Here is a 19,444-nt window from a genome sequence, read left to right as displayed (position 1 = left end):
TAGTTCTGATTATTCCTACAGGCTTGAATGCAGCAAGCCTTCGCCTTTCGTGTTTGATGACGTAGCCAACCGGCTAACCGGAAATTTCGGTCATTTCCTCTCCGTCTCCTCGTCGTGTTCTCTAAACTAATAATTTACGGTGATGCGGCGAGAGAATAAGGGGTCGTATTGTCTTATCTGTCGAACTACAAACAAGTATTATTAATGTCTGTTACTGCCATGGTGGAGAAGAGGCTTCTGTAGGTACGTTTATAAGAGCGAGTGATAGCATACGGGTGCTGTGATGGTTATCAGTTGTTCGTAAACGTATCCGGTTTGTAATTGAACAGTTATTAACAATGATAGCTACATTTGTAGCCAATAAATAAATACAGCATATAATGTATTTTTCCCTCTGTTATTTGGTTTGGGTTACAGTTATTGTGTTTTATGTAACGGTTTTAGCTTATATAACTGAGAGGTAGGCTAGTTACACTGACCCGTGGAAAAAAAGAGAGATTATACTAAAATGGTCCTCTTCTATTTAACGACAGCGTCTAACAAGTGCAGCACGGGATTTAAAAACATATCACAGATTTGAAGCACAATATGCTTATTGTTCTGGCAGGCAGGCTAGAGTAATTTGTTTGTTTGCAAGTGTTACAAATAAATTCGATTTTTTGAGGTTGTAGCAAGTAAAATTAAGGCCTTACGAAGACAAACAGTGTTAGTTAGGTCTGCCAGTGTACAGGCTGCCAGCTGACTAGAGTAAAGTATTTATTGTGTTGTAAAGTTTTTATTTTATTTTTATTTTTACGTGCATTTAGACAACAGGGCATTAACATTAAGTCCGCTGAGCCTCTCTCCCCCCCTCCCCCTTCTTACTCCCTTCCAGCAGAAAAAAAAATTCAGTTGACAACATCATAATCAGCCTGCAGCCGCCATGAGGTGACGACTGTGACATTTTGTACTTTTGCTGATGTGGACACATGGCAAGGTAATAAACCGATAACAGTTTCTGCTGTCAGAGTATTCCTGAGAAGCCGTTATGCTTGGCACGCTAACAAATGTTTTTCCATGGCTGTGGGAAACACAGGTGTTACTACTTATGTTACTGTGGGCTCAGCACTTAACACAACAGAGCCTATAATTAATTAATTAACTTAAACTTGTATTTACCTACTGTTTCATGTCAGAATGGCTGCTGTTGTATATAACAGTATCTGCTGTGTCTTCGTCTTCCACAGGATTACTTTGTCCTGCCTGCCAGCCTCCTGGTACTGCAGCGTGTCCCTGCTGTCTCTGGGCTGTGCCCCAAGACAGAGGCTTCTGCTCCTGCTGCTGCTGCTCATCACCTCTGCCTTCTTCCTTCTGGAAACCTACCAAAGGCAGCTATGGGGCACCCAGCGACGGTCTGGGACCCAAATTAACAAGTGAGTGGACGGAAATGAAACAAATAAACTCATTTCATTTGAGCCGTACACAGAGGCTGACAGAGTGGCCTCTTGCAAATCTGGAAGCCTTTTGGTAACGTGTTTTCCTCTTATATGCTACTTTGGGCTCACTTTAATAGATTTTTGTCTTCCTGTGTTAGTTTGTCTTGTTAGAAAATGCAATTTCAAAAATCTAGTCCCAAAACCTTTTCCAGTCAGTGTTGTAGAAGCTAAGCTAAACGAAGCATGGCTCTAAGGAAATAGGAGGGTGAAACAGCATGCCAAAACATGCCATAAATTTAGGTGCATTTCATAATCAGCCACCATTAATCTGAGCAATGAAGTCTAGAGAATTTCTTAAGTGCCGTCATGTCGATCATATTCTCTTTGAGCTCAAATAATGCAGGCCCTCCTCTCTTTCAAGTGTGTTCGAGTGGAAAGCTCATGGTAAACAGATAACCAGCTTTGAGAGCACTGTTGAAAGGACTCAGTGTGTGGGACTGACTGCAGGTGTTCTCCTCAGTAAACAAGGGAAAGATACTAAATAAGGAGATCATTTGGAAAAATGTAAATGCACTCTGCGGTTTCTTTGTATGAATGTGTAGAACATTTGTTTCAAGCGGATTTAAAGGAAGAAGCATGTCTGTGGATATTATTTAAGCTCTTGACACCTTTGTGCTTTCTTTGGTACATAAGTGCAGTTTTCTGAGTATATTCTTCATCTCCTAATGTTTCTGTTTGCTCTCCTTCAGATACCTCTCCCTCACTGAGTCTATGGAGGCTACTGACATCCTCAACCCTTCACTGAATTATGGCATCGTGGTGGACTGTGGCAGCAGTGGCTCCAGGATCTTTGTGTATTACTGGCCACCCCATAACGGGAACCCCCACACCCTACTGGACATCAGACAAATGAGGGACCGCAGCCGCAACACTGTCGTCAAGAAGATCAAGCCTGGTGAGTAAGCAAAGCTCACTCGGAGTTTGTACAGAGTGTGAAAGCTTGCTGAGAACGCACATGAGCAAATGTTAGACTGGTTTTATGAATAGATCCTCTGCGACTCCCCAGGCAGTATGGTGTACAGTGGTTAGAACTTCAAAGCCACAATGTTTCTAGTTCAGGTCTACTGATTGGCTGGGGCCTTTCTTTACGTATCAAAGTTTTAAGACATGGATTTTAGGTCAAGTGGAAGTTCCTAGCTGGCCTTGGATGCGGGGTAGATGAAGTGCTTAGAGCATATAGAATTAAACACTGTATGAATGTGTGGTTAAAGTCCTTTGTCTGGATTTGAAAAGTCATGTCTGTCCATCTTTATCGTCCTTCATCCTCTTACATATTCCTCACATCCTACTGTCTGCACTCTTGTGTATCCTCCTCTCTCTCTCCCTTTTTTCTTGTAGTATAGACGTCCTTTCTTATTATCTGCTGTGGTAGAATAACATGTGAGTTATTGACCAGTTTTGTGAGCCACTGATAATTTTATGAATGTTTTTTTTTTCAGATGGAAATTAGTTTGCAAAAGTTTGACTGCAAAAGGCTTTTTATAAGAACTGAACAGTTTCTGTGTATTAAAATGCTAAATGGCTTTTAATTTGAAACATATACAGGAAATGTTACATTTGTATAAATGGTGTACCCTTAACAGAACAGGAGCAGATCAGAGTACTAAATTTCTCTTTATACTCAGTCAGAAATGGTAAATGGCCTGCATTTGTATAGCGCTTTACTCAGTCCCTAAGGACCCCAAAGCGCTTTACACTACATTCAGTCATTCACACACACACACGGCAATGGCAAGCTACATTGTAGCCACAGCTGCCTTGGGGCGCACTAACAGAGGCGAGGCTGCCGGACACTGGCGCCACCGGGCCCTCTGAGTATCTGCATGATATTTGGCATGCAGGAGGCAGCCTGGAATCGAACCACTGACCTGATTAGTGGCTGACCTGCTCTGCCACCTGAGCTACAGCCACCCCAGAAAGATTTAGGAAAGGCTATGCTCAGCAGTCGAGGTAAATCAAAGTCGGATGGCATAAGATGAATCACAGTGTTCACGTAAATGAATGAGCAATTAGAAGAAACATTGTTTCTAGGTTTGCTTAACTGTAACTGTTTAAGCCTTATGTACAGACCAGAAACAAAGTGGCAAAGACTGATTGTTTATTTGTTTTGTTTTGTTTTTGGTGCCAGACGGTGCCAGTGAGACAGAACATGATGGCGACAGCGAGATCATTTCTTATTCACTGTTTGCCCTTTGGCTCACGGCCAGAAAAGTGAAAGTCAGAGCATGTGAATCTGGAAAGAACATGATGGAAAACAGAAAGTAGGAAAAAGATAAACAGATTTGGCTTCAGTTGTTTTCCCATGCAAAGTGAACTTGGTGGTGTTACACTTAATTCTATTTTATGTATGTGACTAGACACTGCCGTATAAGTCACTTCTAATTGAAAGATCCCAAAATTAAAATGATAGGACCATTTAATATTCGTACATGTATATTTTCTTTATCTCTTTTTCATTATGTCGTTCTCCTCCTCTTCATCTGTCTCATCCATCACTTTTCTGTCTTCCCTCATTTCCACCTCATCCTCTTCCTCCTCACCTCAGGCCTCATCTCCTGAACTAAAATCAAAGCTCTAACACACAGATCTGTGCATTAATGCTTATACATGCTTATCCATGGCTGATATTATCACAATTACTTAATGTCAGCAGATTAGATATGTGACCCTCCCGACTTGTATCCGACTCCTTCCACAAATGTTCACAGCCTCCTCCAGAACAAATAGACACCTGGCATGTTGAGTAACAATAGGATTATGCACTAAATTGGGAGGGGTAAAACAATCTACTAGATTTTATACACTGTACCTTTTAATAATTAGTCACATCAGTGGTGAGGAGCTTTCAGTCCCTGCGACTTTGTTTTATCTCTGCCACAGCAGGCAGATTAGATCGAATGCTGCAGTTAAAGGAAACCTGACCCTTTGAATGCCAGGACATCGTTGTGTGACAACCATTCTAATCATTTTCCTTTTAAGGCTTTTATGATTGATGTGTGGTATGTAAGGTTATAATGCTGATGTCTTAGCTTTGTCTAGTTCAGTGATCTGCATCAAATACTTCCAGATTTTTCATATCATTCAGCATTTATTCCTACCAAAACACACTGATATATTTTAGATCATGTCATGTAAAGTGTTTGTGTGAAACCTCAACTATACCTATATATTAGTCATTTATTAGTCATTTTATGACCCAAATTCACCCTGTTCAACTTCATCTTATCTTGACAGCATTAGATTTTCTTTCTGTTCCATTATGGGCGACGTATTAGCTTTCTGCATTAGCTAGCTCTAATTTTATAACTAGCTAAAAATTCTGAATTTTGTATTTTATACCTGATTGTACTGTGTGTGTGTGTGTATATTCTCTCAGGAATCTCTACTCTGGCAACCACACCAACGCAGGCCAGTGACTACCTCCACCCTCTCCTCAGCTTTGCTGCTGCTCATGTCCCAAAGAACAAACATAAAGAGACTCCACTCTACATCCTCTGTACTGCTGGCATGCGGCTGCTGCATGAGAGGTAAACAGAACACCACGCAACAGCATCAGTTTTTAATCTAATGGTATTTTAAGGGAGACCTGGTATGGTTGTTTCCAGCTCCCACTGTGAACCATTTGACTCTACTCTAGTAAAGCTGATATGGTCTCCCTCACCTTTCTTCTGATTGGCTGTCCCTGGTAAATGAAGGGTTTGCAGCTTTCCTCACTTGTTCTGTATTTCTATATTGTGAACAAAACCTCCCGTTTTATGCTGTACTTCTCTGCATGTAGGCAGCAAGCAGACATTATAGAGGATCTTGTCACCGATGTCCCCCTGGAGTTTGATTTCCTCTTTTCCCGTTCACATGTTGAGGTCATCTCTGGGAAACAGGAAGGTGAGCTGACAGTCTTGTTTACCCTGCTGATAGTGGCACTCTTTAAATCTGACACTTCTAACTGCTGCCTGCTTGTTTCTGTGTCTCCTCACTGTGAAACGACATGTTCCTGTGACCTCGTAGGAGTGTATGCATGGATTGGCATTAACTTTGTCTTGGGCCGCTTCGACCATCCTGATGAGGGTGAGTGTGACGGAGGCATGATGTTTACCAAACTCACACTAATGTTTGTTTCACGTGTGTTTTATGCAAAATTGTTATTTTTTGGGGGGGTGGAATTTTTTTAATATTTAAAAAAAAAAATTTTTTTAGAGGACGCCACAGTCGAAGTGACGACAAGTTCTCAGAACCAGCAGCCAATCAGCAGACGGCGCACAGTGGGCATCATGGATATGGGTGGAGCTTCGCTTCAGATCGCCTATGAGGTGCCCAGCGCCATCACCTTCAACTCACCTCAAGAAGTAAGGAAATACACTGAGTACTGACCTGTCCTGCCTGTGATGTAGCCTGGAAGGCTGCTCCTGTCTGCATTAGCGTAACACGCCTGTGGTTTTCAGGAGGAGGCAGGGAAGAGCTTCCTCGCAGAGTTTAATCTGGGCTGTGATGTCGAGCACACGCAACACGTGTACCGAGTGTATGTCACCACGTTCCTGGGCTTTGGAGGAAACATGGCCAGGCAGCGCTACGAGGACCAGCTCTTTAACAGCACCTTCACCAAGAACAGGTTAGTCACATGTGTTTTTTATGCTTGAAGCACACTGTGAGATACCTGCAAATATCTACATTTTGCATTACAGCTGCATAACTGATATGTGTCTCATTTTTCCTTTAGACAGAGCTACACTGTAAAACTGATATTTACAGGCAGTTGTTATTATTCTATAGCCAATATATTATAACATTCACTTTACTTCTAATTAGTGTGAATGTAGATTAAACATTCACAGCATTATAATCCAAATCTTTGTTATTATTTTTCATTATTATTATCCTGTATTGTGTAGGTTTTTCACCAGCTATCACCTTCAACTTAGAAAAACCATTCAACCACCGTTATATTGCTCTTCTTTTCTACATGTCTGCTTGTATTTTTCTCATTTCTAACTTTTATATTTTTTGAAATATTCAACTTTATTCAACAAAATCTATAATGTATTTCAATGGAGAGAAGTGTTTAAACCCTCTTTTAAGTTGCCCCTCTTTTAACTCTAACTGCTTCCATATACGTTCACCTACAGACACCTTTCAGACTTTAAAACGAAGCCAAGACATGAAACTATTGATCTTGTATTTATCTTTTCAATATTTTTTATAGTTTTTCTTCAGTTCCACTTTTCATGCTTTTTTTCACCCGTTTCAGAGTTTATGATGAGTGTCTGTGGGATCGGTTAGAGTGGGGTAGAGTGGGACAAGTCCAAAAATGAATCACATTTTTTTGTCTTTCAACTGCTGCTGTGTTGACAGTTTTCCCTCTACAGCCATTGTTTTACCCATAGCCATTATTGTCCTCCTTCATCAGTGTTATTATCATTAAGGTTCTCCTATAAATGCCTCCTTCATCCAACTCTTCCATAGAGAACAATGTTAAACAGCTCCCATATTTACTCTAAAAGTAAGCTGAAGCAAACAAAAATCAACACCTGTTTCCCAGGTGTGTTACCATAAGAGATCAGCTTCTAGACGGTGTCTTTTCCTCTCATGCCTTTCGTATTACTCTTACCCAAAGTCAAGCTGGCACTTATCACAGCTGTTTTCTCTGTTTGCTTCTTTCCAGGTTTTGCTGAACCTTGTAAAAATACTGTCTGCCTTTAACTTGGTTTAATCTCAGAAACTAGAAAAACAGCACCATCTCCCTGCACACAATCACACATCCTCTCTAAAATCCAATCTGGAGCATGTGATGTGAAACATAGTGCACATACATTCAGGACTGTGAATCTTTTGTGTATAAAATGATATGAATAATTAATGATCTTGATTTGACAATGTTGATTCAGACTTTTAAACATCCTATAACTGATCAAGTATTTAATTCTGATTCACTGATTTATCTAATTGCAGACACTTATCTTTCTAAACCTCACATTCTTTCAGTGTAGCTAAGTGAAGGAAGTAGATTTAATTTTTTTTTTCCATGTTATTGTCCAGATATCTAACCACACAGACGGGTCTGAGTAAGGACAAACCGTACCTGGACTCCTGCCTGCCCGTCGGACTGACTGAAACAATAGTCCGGGACAATCGCACGCTGCACCTGAGGGGTCAGGGTGACTGGACCAAGTGTCAGGAGGCAGTGCGACCCTTCCTGGGTCTCCATAATGGCACTATGTCACCAAGAGGTGTCTATCAGGTATGGACCTTTATGATAGCAAGGTTTTGTTTATGGTATTGATCGCTGCTCAGTCTTTCCTTGATTCTTTATAAAGTAGAGATGCAAAGAAAAATTGGCATCTAATATTTTTGCAGGCTCCCATCAACTTCAGCAACAGTGAGTTCTATGGTTTCTCTGAGTTTTACTACTGTATGGAGGACGTGCTCAGGATAGGAGGACAGTACAACAGTGAGAAATACTCCAAAGCTTCTATGGTAACAGACAAACAAAACCAGTCCTTCCATTAGACAAATATATTAGATAAAAGATTTTAACATTCTGTGTTTGTTCAGTGAAAGTTCAGTTTCATGTTTCGGTTTATTTAACAGGACTACTGCTCTACCCAGTGGTCGACACTGAAACAGCGTCTGGAAAACCACCTTTACTCCAAACAGGCAGACGACAGCAGACTGAAGTAAGTTCAGTTTTCTGGCTGTATTCATGCTATTCTAAATTGTCCGTGGAAACACCTGCACACAAACGACACACACAAATAAATGTGGCATCTTTTGAGAATTTTCCAGTTCTGTGTGAGAGTTTTTTCATAGCAAAGAGCAGAACCTGAGATGTGAAGTGTGTAATTATCACAATCGCCAATTCACTTTTATTAGGCCACATGAGGAGGAACTCTTCAGTTACTCCCCAACTACTTCACTGACCATATGTAGAAAATGGACAAAGTTACGTCAGCCGTTGGTTTGTGGTTTATTTTTGTCATCAAACCAAATTTCTAGAACTGGACATGTTTGTGGCTAAAATCTTCACATGTTTAAGATACACACATATTTATTCAGTCTAGCAAACTGCAGTTAATTGCAGATCATATTGTGTGTTGTAAATGAGGATACTTCTTTTCTCCTGCTTTCCACATATAAACAAATCTCTCTGAACTTGATTTTCAGCCCATAAACTCTTGGTAAGTAAGGCTGACCCAATTCTTCTACCAATGCACAACAGTGGATTATTTCAGTAACACCAGGAGCCACAGGCACATCCAAGCATTTCGAGGACAGTAAACAAAAAAAACAGAACAAATATTTCCTAATTGCTCACTTCTCAGTTCTTTACGTCACTAACTATAAATTATGCATAAATTCTGTATAAATACACAAACAAACTCAAATTTTACACGCGAGTCTTTATGATGTGACATCGCTAACATGAAAAAAGGAGAAAAAGCAACTCTTACCGTCATGTACCAGCTGAAATGTTCACCCCAGAAACTGATATAGCTTTGCAGTTAAGTGCAGGTTGATGTAACAGCCTGCTGCCATCGTTTTGCCACTTTCAGTCGTAGAGTTTCACCCACAGCTTTGTTTGTCTCAGTGGGAAATGGCAAATGAAGGCTAATGATGTCAGCTACATCACTCTTCAGACTGTGTTTTGATTCTTGAAAGAATGATATACTGCTGGTGGAAAAGTTGTGAAAGTTATTCCCTTTCTTGCCTGCAGGTGGTGCACATTTGCATGACTCTATCTGCAGCTGTAAATCTAAATGGCTGCTTTGTTTTCCCTGCCCTCAGATGTCACTTTCATCCTCCTCTGACCCATTATTGTGCTGTTTTTACCCCAGGTATCAGTGCTTCAAGTCAGCCTGGGTGTATGAAGTGTTACACTCTGGTTTCCGTTTCCCCACCAACTACCTGAACCTGAAAACAGCCCAGCTGGTTTATGACAAAGAGGTCCAGTGGACTTTGGGGGCCATCCTGTACAAAACCCGCTTCCTGCCTCTCAGGTAACTGTCAGATATGTCACACTTTAACTCTACACTAACTTACGCTGGTATGTACTTTCATTGATTTGCTCCTGTTATCCCTGCACTGAGTTACCTTTTAACTTGTAGGTTTGTTTGGGGAAAAAACACAAGATGTGTCACAGGAATGTGCTCGCTATGAAAAACACGGCTTACGTCTTTATCTTGTCACAGTCTGAAATCAGCTATAGAGCGATTCAGTTCATTTTTATTCATGAAGCACTAAACCAGAACAACTGTCACCTGACACCTCGAGGGGTTTTAGACTCTAAAGTAAAGACGCTAAAGTAATAGAGAAAAAACCCAGCAATCACTTGGAGCAACCACTTGGTGACAGTGGGAAGGAAAAACTCCCTTTTAACAGGAAGAAACCTCCAGTAGGTCCAGGCTGAGACAGGAGCAGCTAACTGCTTTGACTGGTGGGGGACAAAAGACACGCTGTGCAAGAGAGCCACAAATTAATAATAACAAGCACAGTGCATCATATAAACAGAGTTTGTTTACCTGAAAAGATTTTTAAAACATCCTCTTTACATCCGTGAAATGAAACAGTTACAGAAAGTTATAACTTGACTAAACCTGCCCCCCAAAAATAATACACCAGCTAAACAGAATGCTGCTCCTGCTGCTCTGCTCATTAGCAAGGATTTGTTTTGGATTAAACATGTGCTTCCTCTGCCCCGCTTGTTTCTCCAGGGACCTGCAGCAGGAAGCACTGCGGCAGAACCACCCCAGCTGGCTGCGCTCTTCATTCGTCTACAACCACCACCTGTTCTCACTCTGCATCCTGGTGGTGGTGCTGGCCATCCTGCTCTACATCCTGCGCCTGCGGAGGATTCACCAGCGGGAGCAGCGGCAGGCCGAGGTCCTGAACCTCCTCTGGGTGGAAGAGGGAGAGGCTCTCCTCCCCTGAGAAATATGTCTGGGACGGGAGGCTCCACACTAATCGCATACAGTCTTATATGTGCCTCACTGTGTGTGAAAAATGTGAGTATGGAGGACAGTTGAGGAAGGGAGAAATTACTCAGTGGAAAAGCGTGTGATTTGGTAGATTATGATGTAAGAGGAGACCAGACAAAAACATCGCAACATGGAGACAGTTTAATGAGCCCCGAAATCAAACACCTCTGTATATCCTTTGATCGTACAGAGCTCACCTCAGACTGGAGAGACAGACTCTGGGCTCACTTTCTTCTCTTCACGACCACTTTGGATGAAAAGAATCACCCCAGGTTTACAGGATCAAACCACTCCTTTTTTCGGGGGGGGGGCTACCCATTCCTTCGAATATCTTATTTCTAGGTTACAGGCAGTGTGGATGGTTAACATGGATGTGGTGTCATTGTTAATGTTTCCACTGCTGACTGAGGAGAAAACACGAGAGGATAGAGATTATTTTGCAATATGGGCTCACTGGAGGGGAAAAGTCACCTAAAAGGACAGCAGAGGGAGTGGTCATTCGTTATCATCTAATTGTTTTGTCTTTTGTTTTATCATATTGAAAGTCAAAGCGGTTGCGCAAAAATTCAGTTCTTAAAGGGGACCTTAACATTTTTCCCACCTATGTATTGTTACAGTGGTTGGTGGTCGTATGAAATAAAAGTGTCAAGTAATGAGGTCAGTCACTGGGCAATAATCTCTGTGGGTAAAAGCTCAGGCTTCAGACTGATTTAAACACTCAGTTTGACATTGTTTTTTCTACCCTTGGCTCTGGATGATGTCAGTGACAGGGGATAGCCCAAATATGGGCATCTCAGGCACATTACACTCACTGTGAGCACAGAAGCCCCCGCTGGCTTAAAGGGAAGGTTGCAAGAGCGAAAGCAGTTCACTTTAGATAGAAGATGAACTGGGGGGCTCCACTGAGGCCCAGTATAAGTTAGATAAGGATTATATTTAGGCGTGAATGATACAGAGCTACTCTGGTACAGTCAAAGGATAAAAATGAGCATATTGGGTCCATATGAAACAAACCCAGGCAGCCTGAGCTCTTTAATGCGAGCAGAGCTGAGAGTAGGCAGAGGCTGAATGAGTGCCAGATGTTTATATGGACCACCCATCACGAGACAGGTTGTGTACATATATGACTGGATGGTATATGATGCATGTGCTTATAGAGCGACTTCCGTTTTAACGCGAATCCTATTTACATGCTGTTTACATCTCCAAATATCACACAAACACAACATTATGCCACAACATGCCAAACATTACTCACCTGTGTCAGTGGCTGCTGCAGATGAGAAATACCAGGAAAAATCTGCCACTTTTGCATACAGGTTTTTGTATCCTACATGACCTGTGCTTTCCCCCGCCATCATTTCTGTAGCCCAGTGTTACCTGCCCTTTATCTGTGAAATGACATCTGTAACAAACCCTAAGCTGCTTCATACCTGAGAACTTATTTTTTGTTTCAGCCCTCGTGCCCAGCTCAATTGCTCACTTCTCCAAAACTGGCATTTCATTATAAGTTAGTGCAAGTTGATTTAAAGCTTGTTGTCACCATTCCTCCATGATCAAGGATCGGCTTTCACCCACAGCTCCGTTCGTCTCGATGGGAAGATTTCCTTCAAAGCAATCCTGCAGACTGATGATGTCAGCTGCATCACTTTGGCCTCAGACCATGGTTTGATACTTGAATTCCACTGCTGTCCTGCCAATACCCCCGTCCAACCAAATTTTAATCAGAGGGTAGGCAGGGCCAAGAAGCTTTTTAGCTGAAATAAGCAAGGAGGCTTAATCAGAGTCTGGACAGAGGCACTGAAAGCAGAAGAAGAACCTGCAGGCCTGATTTAAGCAGATGCTGTCTGATTTTTGAATGCAATAACTCAGAGAAAGGGGGAGGGACACTTCCTGTGCCTCAGGCTTAGATGGATACTGGGACATGAACGAAAGTACAGAACAGCTCTCAGTCTGTGTTTCGAATATCAAGATGAACTACTTTAAAGCCATTTTTAGGAGTAGAGCCTAATGCAGACAAAGAGGTGTATTCCATTCTGTGTCTACTGTATTGTATAGCTGTAAATTGAAATCACTGTTTTGTTTTGTTTTTCTTTTTGAGTGACATGTGCTGACAAACTGATGGAGCTGTGCAGCAAACCATGAAGATAGAAATATGTGTTTGAGCCACACCTGGTGACATTTCCTGAGAAGTCATATAAATCATAGATCCTACAGTGGATTGTTTTTAAATGTTCAAATGTATGGCTCAGAGTTTCTCACAGCGATTTCTGTCAGTGGGACGGGGCATGATTCATCCAGCTGAACGATGATGACTCCATTGTTTTCAAAGAAAACTGTCCTTTTGTAAGCTGTAAGTGGTGCTAATGTGAATGTTTTGTTGTTTAGACAAGCGGAGCCGTTTGAGAGCTTTGCGTCATTTCAGAACGTTAAATATGTTCTCTTGTTTTCTCCGTTCTGCTGCTCCTCGTATAGATGAGTTCTGACTTGTCTTCATCAAATCGTCAGTGTTCATTTGTAACGTTTCTCCCATGTGTATGCAACAAATACTTTCACTCTTATATTCTTAATCAATGAGACTTGAGTGCCAACAGGTCCATTTTGTTTCATTCCAGTTCTTATGTTAAAAAACTGCAAACCTCTTTCTGATCCATCCTGATGAGAATTTTTAAGATTTCTGCTGCTTCTGTGATATTTTGACTCCTGACGGAGGACCAGTCATTGACTGTCTTTCCAGAGCTGGGCATTGTGCAATCTTGAACAGTAATTCACTGAAGAGGAGATTTGATTTCAATGTTTTTAATTGTGGTACTTTTAATGTAAATGTGAACCGAATCAATCCCAATAAATGGTTCTTTGTAATTCAAGTGATTTGACTCTTGATAGCACACCTCACGCAATGCACAGAACTAACTGCAGACATGAAATGATGTTAGCTGTGTTCAAGCAAAGCAGCAACTGCTGGATATGAAAATCCAACATCCAAGTGCCAAAATAGCCACGGGATCATTTTGGGCAGCCAATGGCTGACTGAAAAAGTGAGTCCGTCCAATCACTTCCCCTAGAGACCCATGTTAAAATCAAAGACTGTATACAAATAATGGCAATAGCCACGTTCATTCACTCACTGTTTCTGGACTCTGCATATGAGGGTTCAGTGTAATCATGCTGGAACTGTAGAAAAGTAGTGACACAATCAGACACTCATCTCCACAGTGACACCGATTACCAACTTTTCCTATTATCACCCACCCCCTTTAAATTGTTTTGGGGTTTGTTTGGTTTTTTTTACATTAGCTGGTTTGAGTCACTGAAACAGACTTTTGTGCTTTCTAATGCAGGAACTTTTAGTGGCTGTTTTGTTATTGTTTGACAAATAATAAAGTTTGCTGTGTGATTAAATATACTAGCAGACTATTTAAGAGGACTAACTTTTCAGTATATGAAATTATATTTAGCAGGATGTCTGTGCACTATCCAGCTAAGCTTAAAGCTGGAGTCAAGGCTTCAAAATCTATAAACAAAAACACACAGTTATATAGTTCATTGTGGTCAAATTATGACATTTTCCCATCAAATCATATCAGGTCATTTCTGGTATTAAATGTAAGTTTTTTAGGAAAAGAAATATTGGAACTGAAACTATCACAATTCATAATAAGTTGCTGTGGATTTTTCATTTTTGTTAGTCTGAGGTAATAAACCAACAGATCATATGTAGATGATATAAATGTAAGCAAATAAATGGTGCCATTTAATGGATCTTTTCAGAGAAGGTTTGATACAGTTAATTAAACTTTCCTACCTCACTTCTAGTAACATTTATTCAGAAACTCTTTTATATCACTATATTTTCATCTATGGACATGCCAATAAGCTTCAGCTAAAGTGCAACTAAAAAATCTGACAAACTTCAGTGACTGTGCATGTGTGAGGAGATCAGAAGGTTAGCAGGGTTTGAAGATTTCTTTAGGGCATTTTTTCATCTTTAATGCATTAACTTACATAAGTTTTCATACAGAGTGATGGGAGTGTGAATGGATTTGAGAAAGACTGCTCTTCACTTTGCCTGTTCTGGACAGTGGTATTTGGATACTACAATCACCACAAGTACATAATTTTTATTGTATAAAATGACCAAATGTGATACCAAATGGCATTTATAATCAGAAAGATAGTTCATTTAAAAAATCTGAAAAAATGAAACCAACAAAGTAGTGACAAATTCTGCAGGTCTTCAAACTGGCCTTTGTGACAGGCCATCTGAAAAGTTTGTGCTTAAAAACTCCTTTATTACGTTAGCTAACGTAATAAAGGATAAAGGATTTCTTTGCATCATCAGATGGGGAAAGAACATCAAGGTCTAATATGTTCAATTTGATAATACAGACAAAACAGGGACCCAATCCTTGGGGAGGACCGATTTTTGACGCAGCGTGTTTTAGGGTTTGAAAGCCACAGAGACGCGGTGGCGTTTAGAGAAAGCGCAGGGCAGGGATAGCTCAGTAGGTAGAGTGGTTGCTTACCTTCCCATGATCGGAAAGGCGGGGGTTCGAATCCACTGAACGGCTACCCTGAGGTACCCTTGAGCAAGGTACCGTCCCTGCTCAGTGGCTGCCCACTGCTTCACTGAGTGAATAAGTCAAATACAAAGAGAGTAATTTCCCCACGCGGATCAATAAAGTATACATTATTATTATTATTATTAGATGCATACGGGATCACTGAGGGTTTTCGCTTAGGCAGCAGTTGTCCTTCTCTCCTGGATCGGCTGGAGCTTTCCTTAGGAGCCTTCCCAGCTTTGACAAATGTCCAGCTGGGATAACCACATTTACTCAGGGCCTTCTTGATGTGATGTTCTTCCTGGCCGCTGTGTCTGTGGGGTTGGTGTTCACTCTGTGTTGTAGCGTCCTGATGACAACCAGTTTATGCTCCGGTGGACGATGAGAGTGAAACCTTAAATACTGATCCATATGCATAGGTTTAAACATCTACTTTAAATATCCCCCATTACTGATGGAAATGTTACAGTCTAAGAAGGCTAACCTGCCATTTTTCATATCCTCCCTGGTGAATTTGATGTGTTGGTCCACCGAATTAATGCGATCCATGAATTGTGGTACATCCTGACACAAAGGTGTCTGAACCAATGACTTAGTGCTGTTCCAGGGTATGATAACAGAGTTCTCTTTTCCACTTCTTTCATGTCCACATTGGTCACAATGGTGAACCCATGGCACATGCGGGTTAGTGCACCATGGGTTGTCATGGTGCACTAACCCGCGTGTGCCATGGGTCAGTATTACATGACCTTTGTATGTGAAATAGGTGGAATTAAGACACAGTTCCAAGAGCAAACACACTTGGTCTGTGGTGAGAGTGGTCCTGTTGCTGAGGTTGGGGTCATCCTGTAATCTCTTATGAACAACCTCCACTGCTTCAGTGACTGGAACATAAGTGAAGAGAGATGTAACATCGTATGAGACCATGGTTTCATCTGCCTCCATAGGACATCTCTCACCTTCTCAACAAAATCCAAAGTGTTCTGGATGTGGTGTTCAGAGCTGCCTACCAACGGGTTGAAGATCGAAGCCAGAGACTTTGAGATGTTATAGGTGACCGAGTTGATCATACAGACAATTGGTGTTAAAGTTACACCCTGTTTATGTGGTGAATGATACACTGTTAACCTTTGCTGTATTTTTCATTATTATGTGATTTGAATGGTTCATCATACTGTTTGTGTATTTTTACTCTTTCAGTGGTTGGTTGCAATAGTGCATTACATTTTAACTCTTTCACTGCCAACCATTTCCAGATTTTCCTCCAACCTATGCCATTTGTCAGTATGATACCAGTGAAAGTATTATGGTTTTGACTTTTTAGGGGACTTGCCTGTGTGTAAGGTTCAAGAATTCTGATCATCTAATCTGCTGCATGCAGTTGTATGCACATGCACAGCTGCTGCAAATGTGTGCTTGCCACTGCGTTGCCAAAGGCGAACTTCAGTCAGTGGAGAATATTGTAATAATTTGGCGGAGGCTTCTCAGTCGAGCAGTAACTGAATTGCTCATTTACTGAACGTGCAACATGTACAGAACTCTTCTGGGAACTAGTCAACCCAACTTAGTGAAACACACACTGAATGCATGCTGGCCCCGCCCACCTCTACCAACCACCACTCCATATCCTGACTGACATGACCTGTGATCCAGTGATTGACAGGAGAGGAAAGACAGGCCAACTTTGTTAACTCTTCGTTATGATATTCTCGAGAGGACAAAAGATTTTGCACCTGTTATTGTTGGACCTCTGTGTGGAAACTGCAAACGGGACGTCATAAGGTAATGCAAAGGACTCTCCTACCTAACATACTCGTTTATTAATTTTTAAGAGCATGTATATTTTTTGTGTGTGTGGGGGAGGGGGGGGGGGCTTAAAATCGGTGTTAGCTTGGTCGAAATAGCACATTAGCTGAATTATTCTGGAAAAAATAGGTTGTGTGTGTTTTTTTCTTTTCTTATTTAAATATATATTTAGATATATATTTTCCACGGGGAGGGGCGAAGAACACAGGCGCAACGACAGTCTTTGTCTTTTTCCCGCCGACTGTGGTGCATTGTCCTCCTGCGCTTCTGTTCTATGACTATTGAGAAGCTAGCCACGCTAACAGTGGGACATTTAGCTTCAGCTAAAGCAGCAGGTAAAAATACACATTTAATGAGAATAAAGAAAGACAACTTTTTTTTGGAAATTTAGAGACTGCTAAAACAATCTTATCCAGTTTTGAGCTTGCTCATGTAGGTTAGCCTGCTTTATTTAATTTTGTGTGAGCTGCAGTACACATTAAAAAGTTAATATAACATTAGGTTGGTGGCGCGAGGAACTCCAACCTAAGTTTAATATTTATTATTTTTTTAAGTGGGAAGGGGAGCATGTTTTTTTTCCTTTAATACAACGTCTTCCAGGGTCTTTTTCATAGGAAAACCATGTAACGTCTGTGTTAGGTTGGTCAAAAGAGCAATTAGTTGAATTATTCTTGAAAAGATGGGTTGTGTGTTTTTTTTCTTTTATTTACTTATGTAAATATATTTTTCAAGGGTTAAATAAATGCAAAATTAAATTAACAATTGTCTCTCTGTCTTTTCCCGCCCAGTGTGGTGCATTGCTGTCCTCCTGCCCTTGCTGGCTGCGCTGACAGTGTGATGTAGCCTCAGTGTTTGTGTTTTAAAGGCTTTTTCCACCAAGATGTCTGTTGAGAGAGAGATGACCTTACCCATCACACCAAGGGTAATAGCGCTTGGTAAGTAAATACTTTCAATCCTCTTGTAATATTTTTGTAAAAAATCTATGTAATTATTGTGGTATTTGTACCCACAACAACTTACTTAACAGGGGTTTGTCTGTTTTATATTGTATAAAAATAGAATACACACAGTTTGCTGCTGTTTCTCTTAAACAGCCTAACATTTCAGCACAGGCCAAAATGCCAAAACATTAGGCAGTTTTTTCCTGTAATTGATCATAATTTTCATTACATAATAAATAATAAGAGAAATAGCAGCAAACCGTGTGGATTCTATTTTTTTACAGTGTGAGGCCTGCTATCCAGCATTCTTGTGGAAACCTTATTTGTAAGGGTGAGCACATTGTCTTATTGGACTCTTGTCTGTTTTTAGGGAATAATTTCATGTCTGCAAGCCGCTGGATGATCAGTTTGGAGGGCAAGGTATTTTATGAGCCTGAGCAGATGCATGACTTTGCCAGCACCCTTGCTGTCTTCTTTGCGTCATACTACGTTTTCAACCTTGAGTATCAGGAGTCAGCGTCCATCACACTGGAGATGATACAGAGGTAAATACTTTACACCATTAAAGCTTACACCATTTAAGAATGAAATATATGTGATAGCTTGACTACAGTTGCAGAAACATATAGGTGATTGCTGTAATGTATGTTTTAATTTTGAAATTAAAGCAGCCCTTTTTCCGTTAAAAGGTTCTTTGTGAGGATCAATCGAGACATGGGAACAAAATGCCCTGCAAAACTTGGTACAAGCCGCAAGACAGGTCGTGTCGTAAAGAGGAAGGTTACAAGCATCAGCCCTCGGATCACCACCTTCCTCCAGCGGCTCTCTGAGTTTGAATGGAGAACTTCCAACTAGGTAAGAATACAGAGATGATAATATCTTTTACATAGCTGATAATTATATACATACTGTACACACATCCATACAACAGTATGAATGATCTCAGACAGATGTGAACAAGTGAATAACCTGAGCAAACATGAATATTGATGATGTGTCTTTGACAGGTGGTGATAAAGACTACGCTGAACCCGACCATCCTGGTAACGGAAATCTAAATCCCATGTCACATTCTATTTCCTGGGACCCACTGATAATTATTATGGAGCACCTCTTCAACCTGAGCCTGAGGTTGGGAAGAGTCCCACAGCTCTGGAAAACCTCCTGTGTTGTACCAGTGCCAAAGACTTCACGCCCCAAGGACCTCAACAGCTACAGGCCGGTGGCTCTGACATCCCACCTGATGAAGACCCTGGAGCGGTTGGTCCTGGCTCAGCTTCGGCGCCTAACAAGCTCATCACTGGACCCACTTCAGTTTGCCTACCAGCCTGGCATTGGAGCGGATGATGCCGTCATTCACCTCCTACATCGTTCCCTCGCTCACCTGGAGACCGCTGGAAGCACTGTGAGAATCATGTTCTTTGATTTCTCCAGTGCCTTCAACACTATTCTTCCCTCGGTTCTGAAGGACAAGCTGGTGAACTCTGGAGTGGACCATCACCTCACTACCTGGATCCTGGACTACCTCACCGACCGACCACAGTATGTGAGGACTCAGGGCTGTGTGTCGGACAGGGTCGTCTGCAGTACGGGGGCCCCACAGGGAACGGTTCTGGCTCCGTTCCTCTTCACCATCTACACTGCAGACTTCTCCCACAATTCCACCCAGTGCTTCCTGCAGAAGTTCTCTGATG

General features: G+C 41.4%; 2 protein-coding genes across 6 annotated transcripts; both read left to right on the top strand.

The window, feature by feature from the left end:
- The first annotated feature begins 67 nt into the window (after positions 1 to 67).
- Positions 68 to 13,303, top strand: LOC146571974 (ectonucleoside triphosphate diphosphohydrolase 7-like). Of its 2 annotated transcripts, none has more exons than XM_085275992.1 (14): positions 68 to 243; positions 878 to 976; positions 1,227 to 1,412; positions 2,165 to 2,370; positions 4,852 to 5,002; positions 5,254 to 5,357; positions 5,481 to 5,540; positions 5,670 to 5,818; positions 5,915 to 6,081; positions 7,506 to 7,707; positions 7,824 to 7,943; positions 8,058 to 8,143; positions 9,302 to 9,463; positions 10,178 to 13,303. In XM_085275992.1, the coding sequence occupies exons 2-14, from the start codon at positions 969 to 971 to the stop codon at positions 10,392 to 10,394; spliced, it is 1,818 nt and encodes a 605-aa protein (XP_085132118.1). In that variant the 5' UTR covers positions 68 to 243; positions 878 to 968; the 3' UTR covers positions 10,395 to 13,303. The 2 variants fall into 2 exon arrangements, with proteins under 2 accessions (XP_085132118.1, XP_085132117.1); XM_085275991.1 differs by having other exon boundaries at positions 875 to 976.
- Positions 13,304 to 16,653: 3,350 nt separating this feature from the next.
- LOC146571973 (uncharacterized) lies at positions 16,654 to 18,876 on the top strand. 4 transcript variants are annotated; one of them, XM_085278563.1, is made up of 5 exons: positions 16,654 to 16,785; positions 17,598 to 17,744; positions 18,121 to 18,295; positions 18,440 to 18,605; positions 18,758 to 18,875. In XM_085278563.1, the coding sequence occupies exons 2-4, from the start codon at positions 17,690 to 17,692 to the stop codon at positions 18,603 to 18,605; spliced, it is 396 nt and encodes a 131-aa protein (XP_085134689.1). In that variant the 5' UTR covers positions 16,654 to 16,785; positions 17,598 to 17,689; the 3' UTR covers positions 18,758 to 18,875. The 4 variants fall into 4 exon arrangements, with proteins under 4 accessions (XP_085134689.1, XP_085134686.1, XP_085134687.1 ...); XM_085278560.1 differs by having other exon boundaries at positions 16,664 to 16,785; positions 17,643 to 17,744; XM_085278561.1 differs by lacking the exon at positions 16,654 to 16,785 and adding an exon at positions 16,882 to 17,144.
- The last annotated feature ends 568 nt before the right edge of the window (positions 18,877 to 19,444 follow it).

This window comes from Mchenga conophoros, linkage group LG6, assembly GCF_057382185.1.
Source record: "Mchenga conophoros isolate Kocher_MC1m ecotype Shallow Benthic linkage group LG6, M_conophoros_male_GT1.1, whole genome shotgun sequence".
Lineage (NCBI taxonomy): Eukaryota > Metazoa > Chordata > Actinopteri > Cichliformes > Cichlidae > Mchenga > Mchenga conophoros.
The sequence above is the reverse complement of the archived record's forward strand: the minus strand, read 5'-3'. Positions and strand labels throughout refer to the sequence as shown.

What these genes read in the sequence shown, in the direction of transcription:
- LOC146571973 (XM_085278562.1), top strand. Translation starts at nt 17,690, where the DNA reads ATGTCTGTTGAGAGAGAGATGACCTTACCCATCACACCAAGGGTAATA. An exon ending in ACCAAGGGTAATAGCGCTTG is followed by an intron (nt 17,745 to 18,120) that starts GTAAGTAAATAC and finishes GTCTGTTTTTAG; the next exon opens with GGAATAATTTCATGTCTGCA. An exon ending in ACACTGGAGATGATACAGAG is followed by an intron (nt 18,296 to 18,439) that starts GTAAATACTTTA and finishes TTCCGTTAAAAG; the next exon opens with GTTCTTTGTGAGGATCAATC.
- LOC146571974 (XM_085275992.1), top strand. An exon ending in CCTTCAACTCACCTCAAGAA is followed by an intron (nt 5,819 to 5,914) that starts GTAAGGAAATAC and finishes TGTGGTTTTCAG; the next exon opens with GAGGAGGCAGGGAAGAGCTT. An exon ending in AGCACCTTCACCAAGAACAG is followed by an intron (nt 6,082 to 7,505) that starts GTTAGTCACATG and finishes GTTATTGTCCAG; the next exon opens with ATATCTAACCACACAGACGG.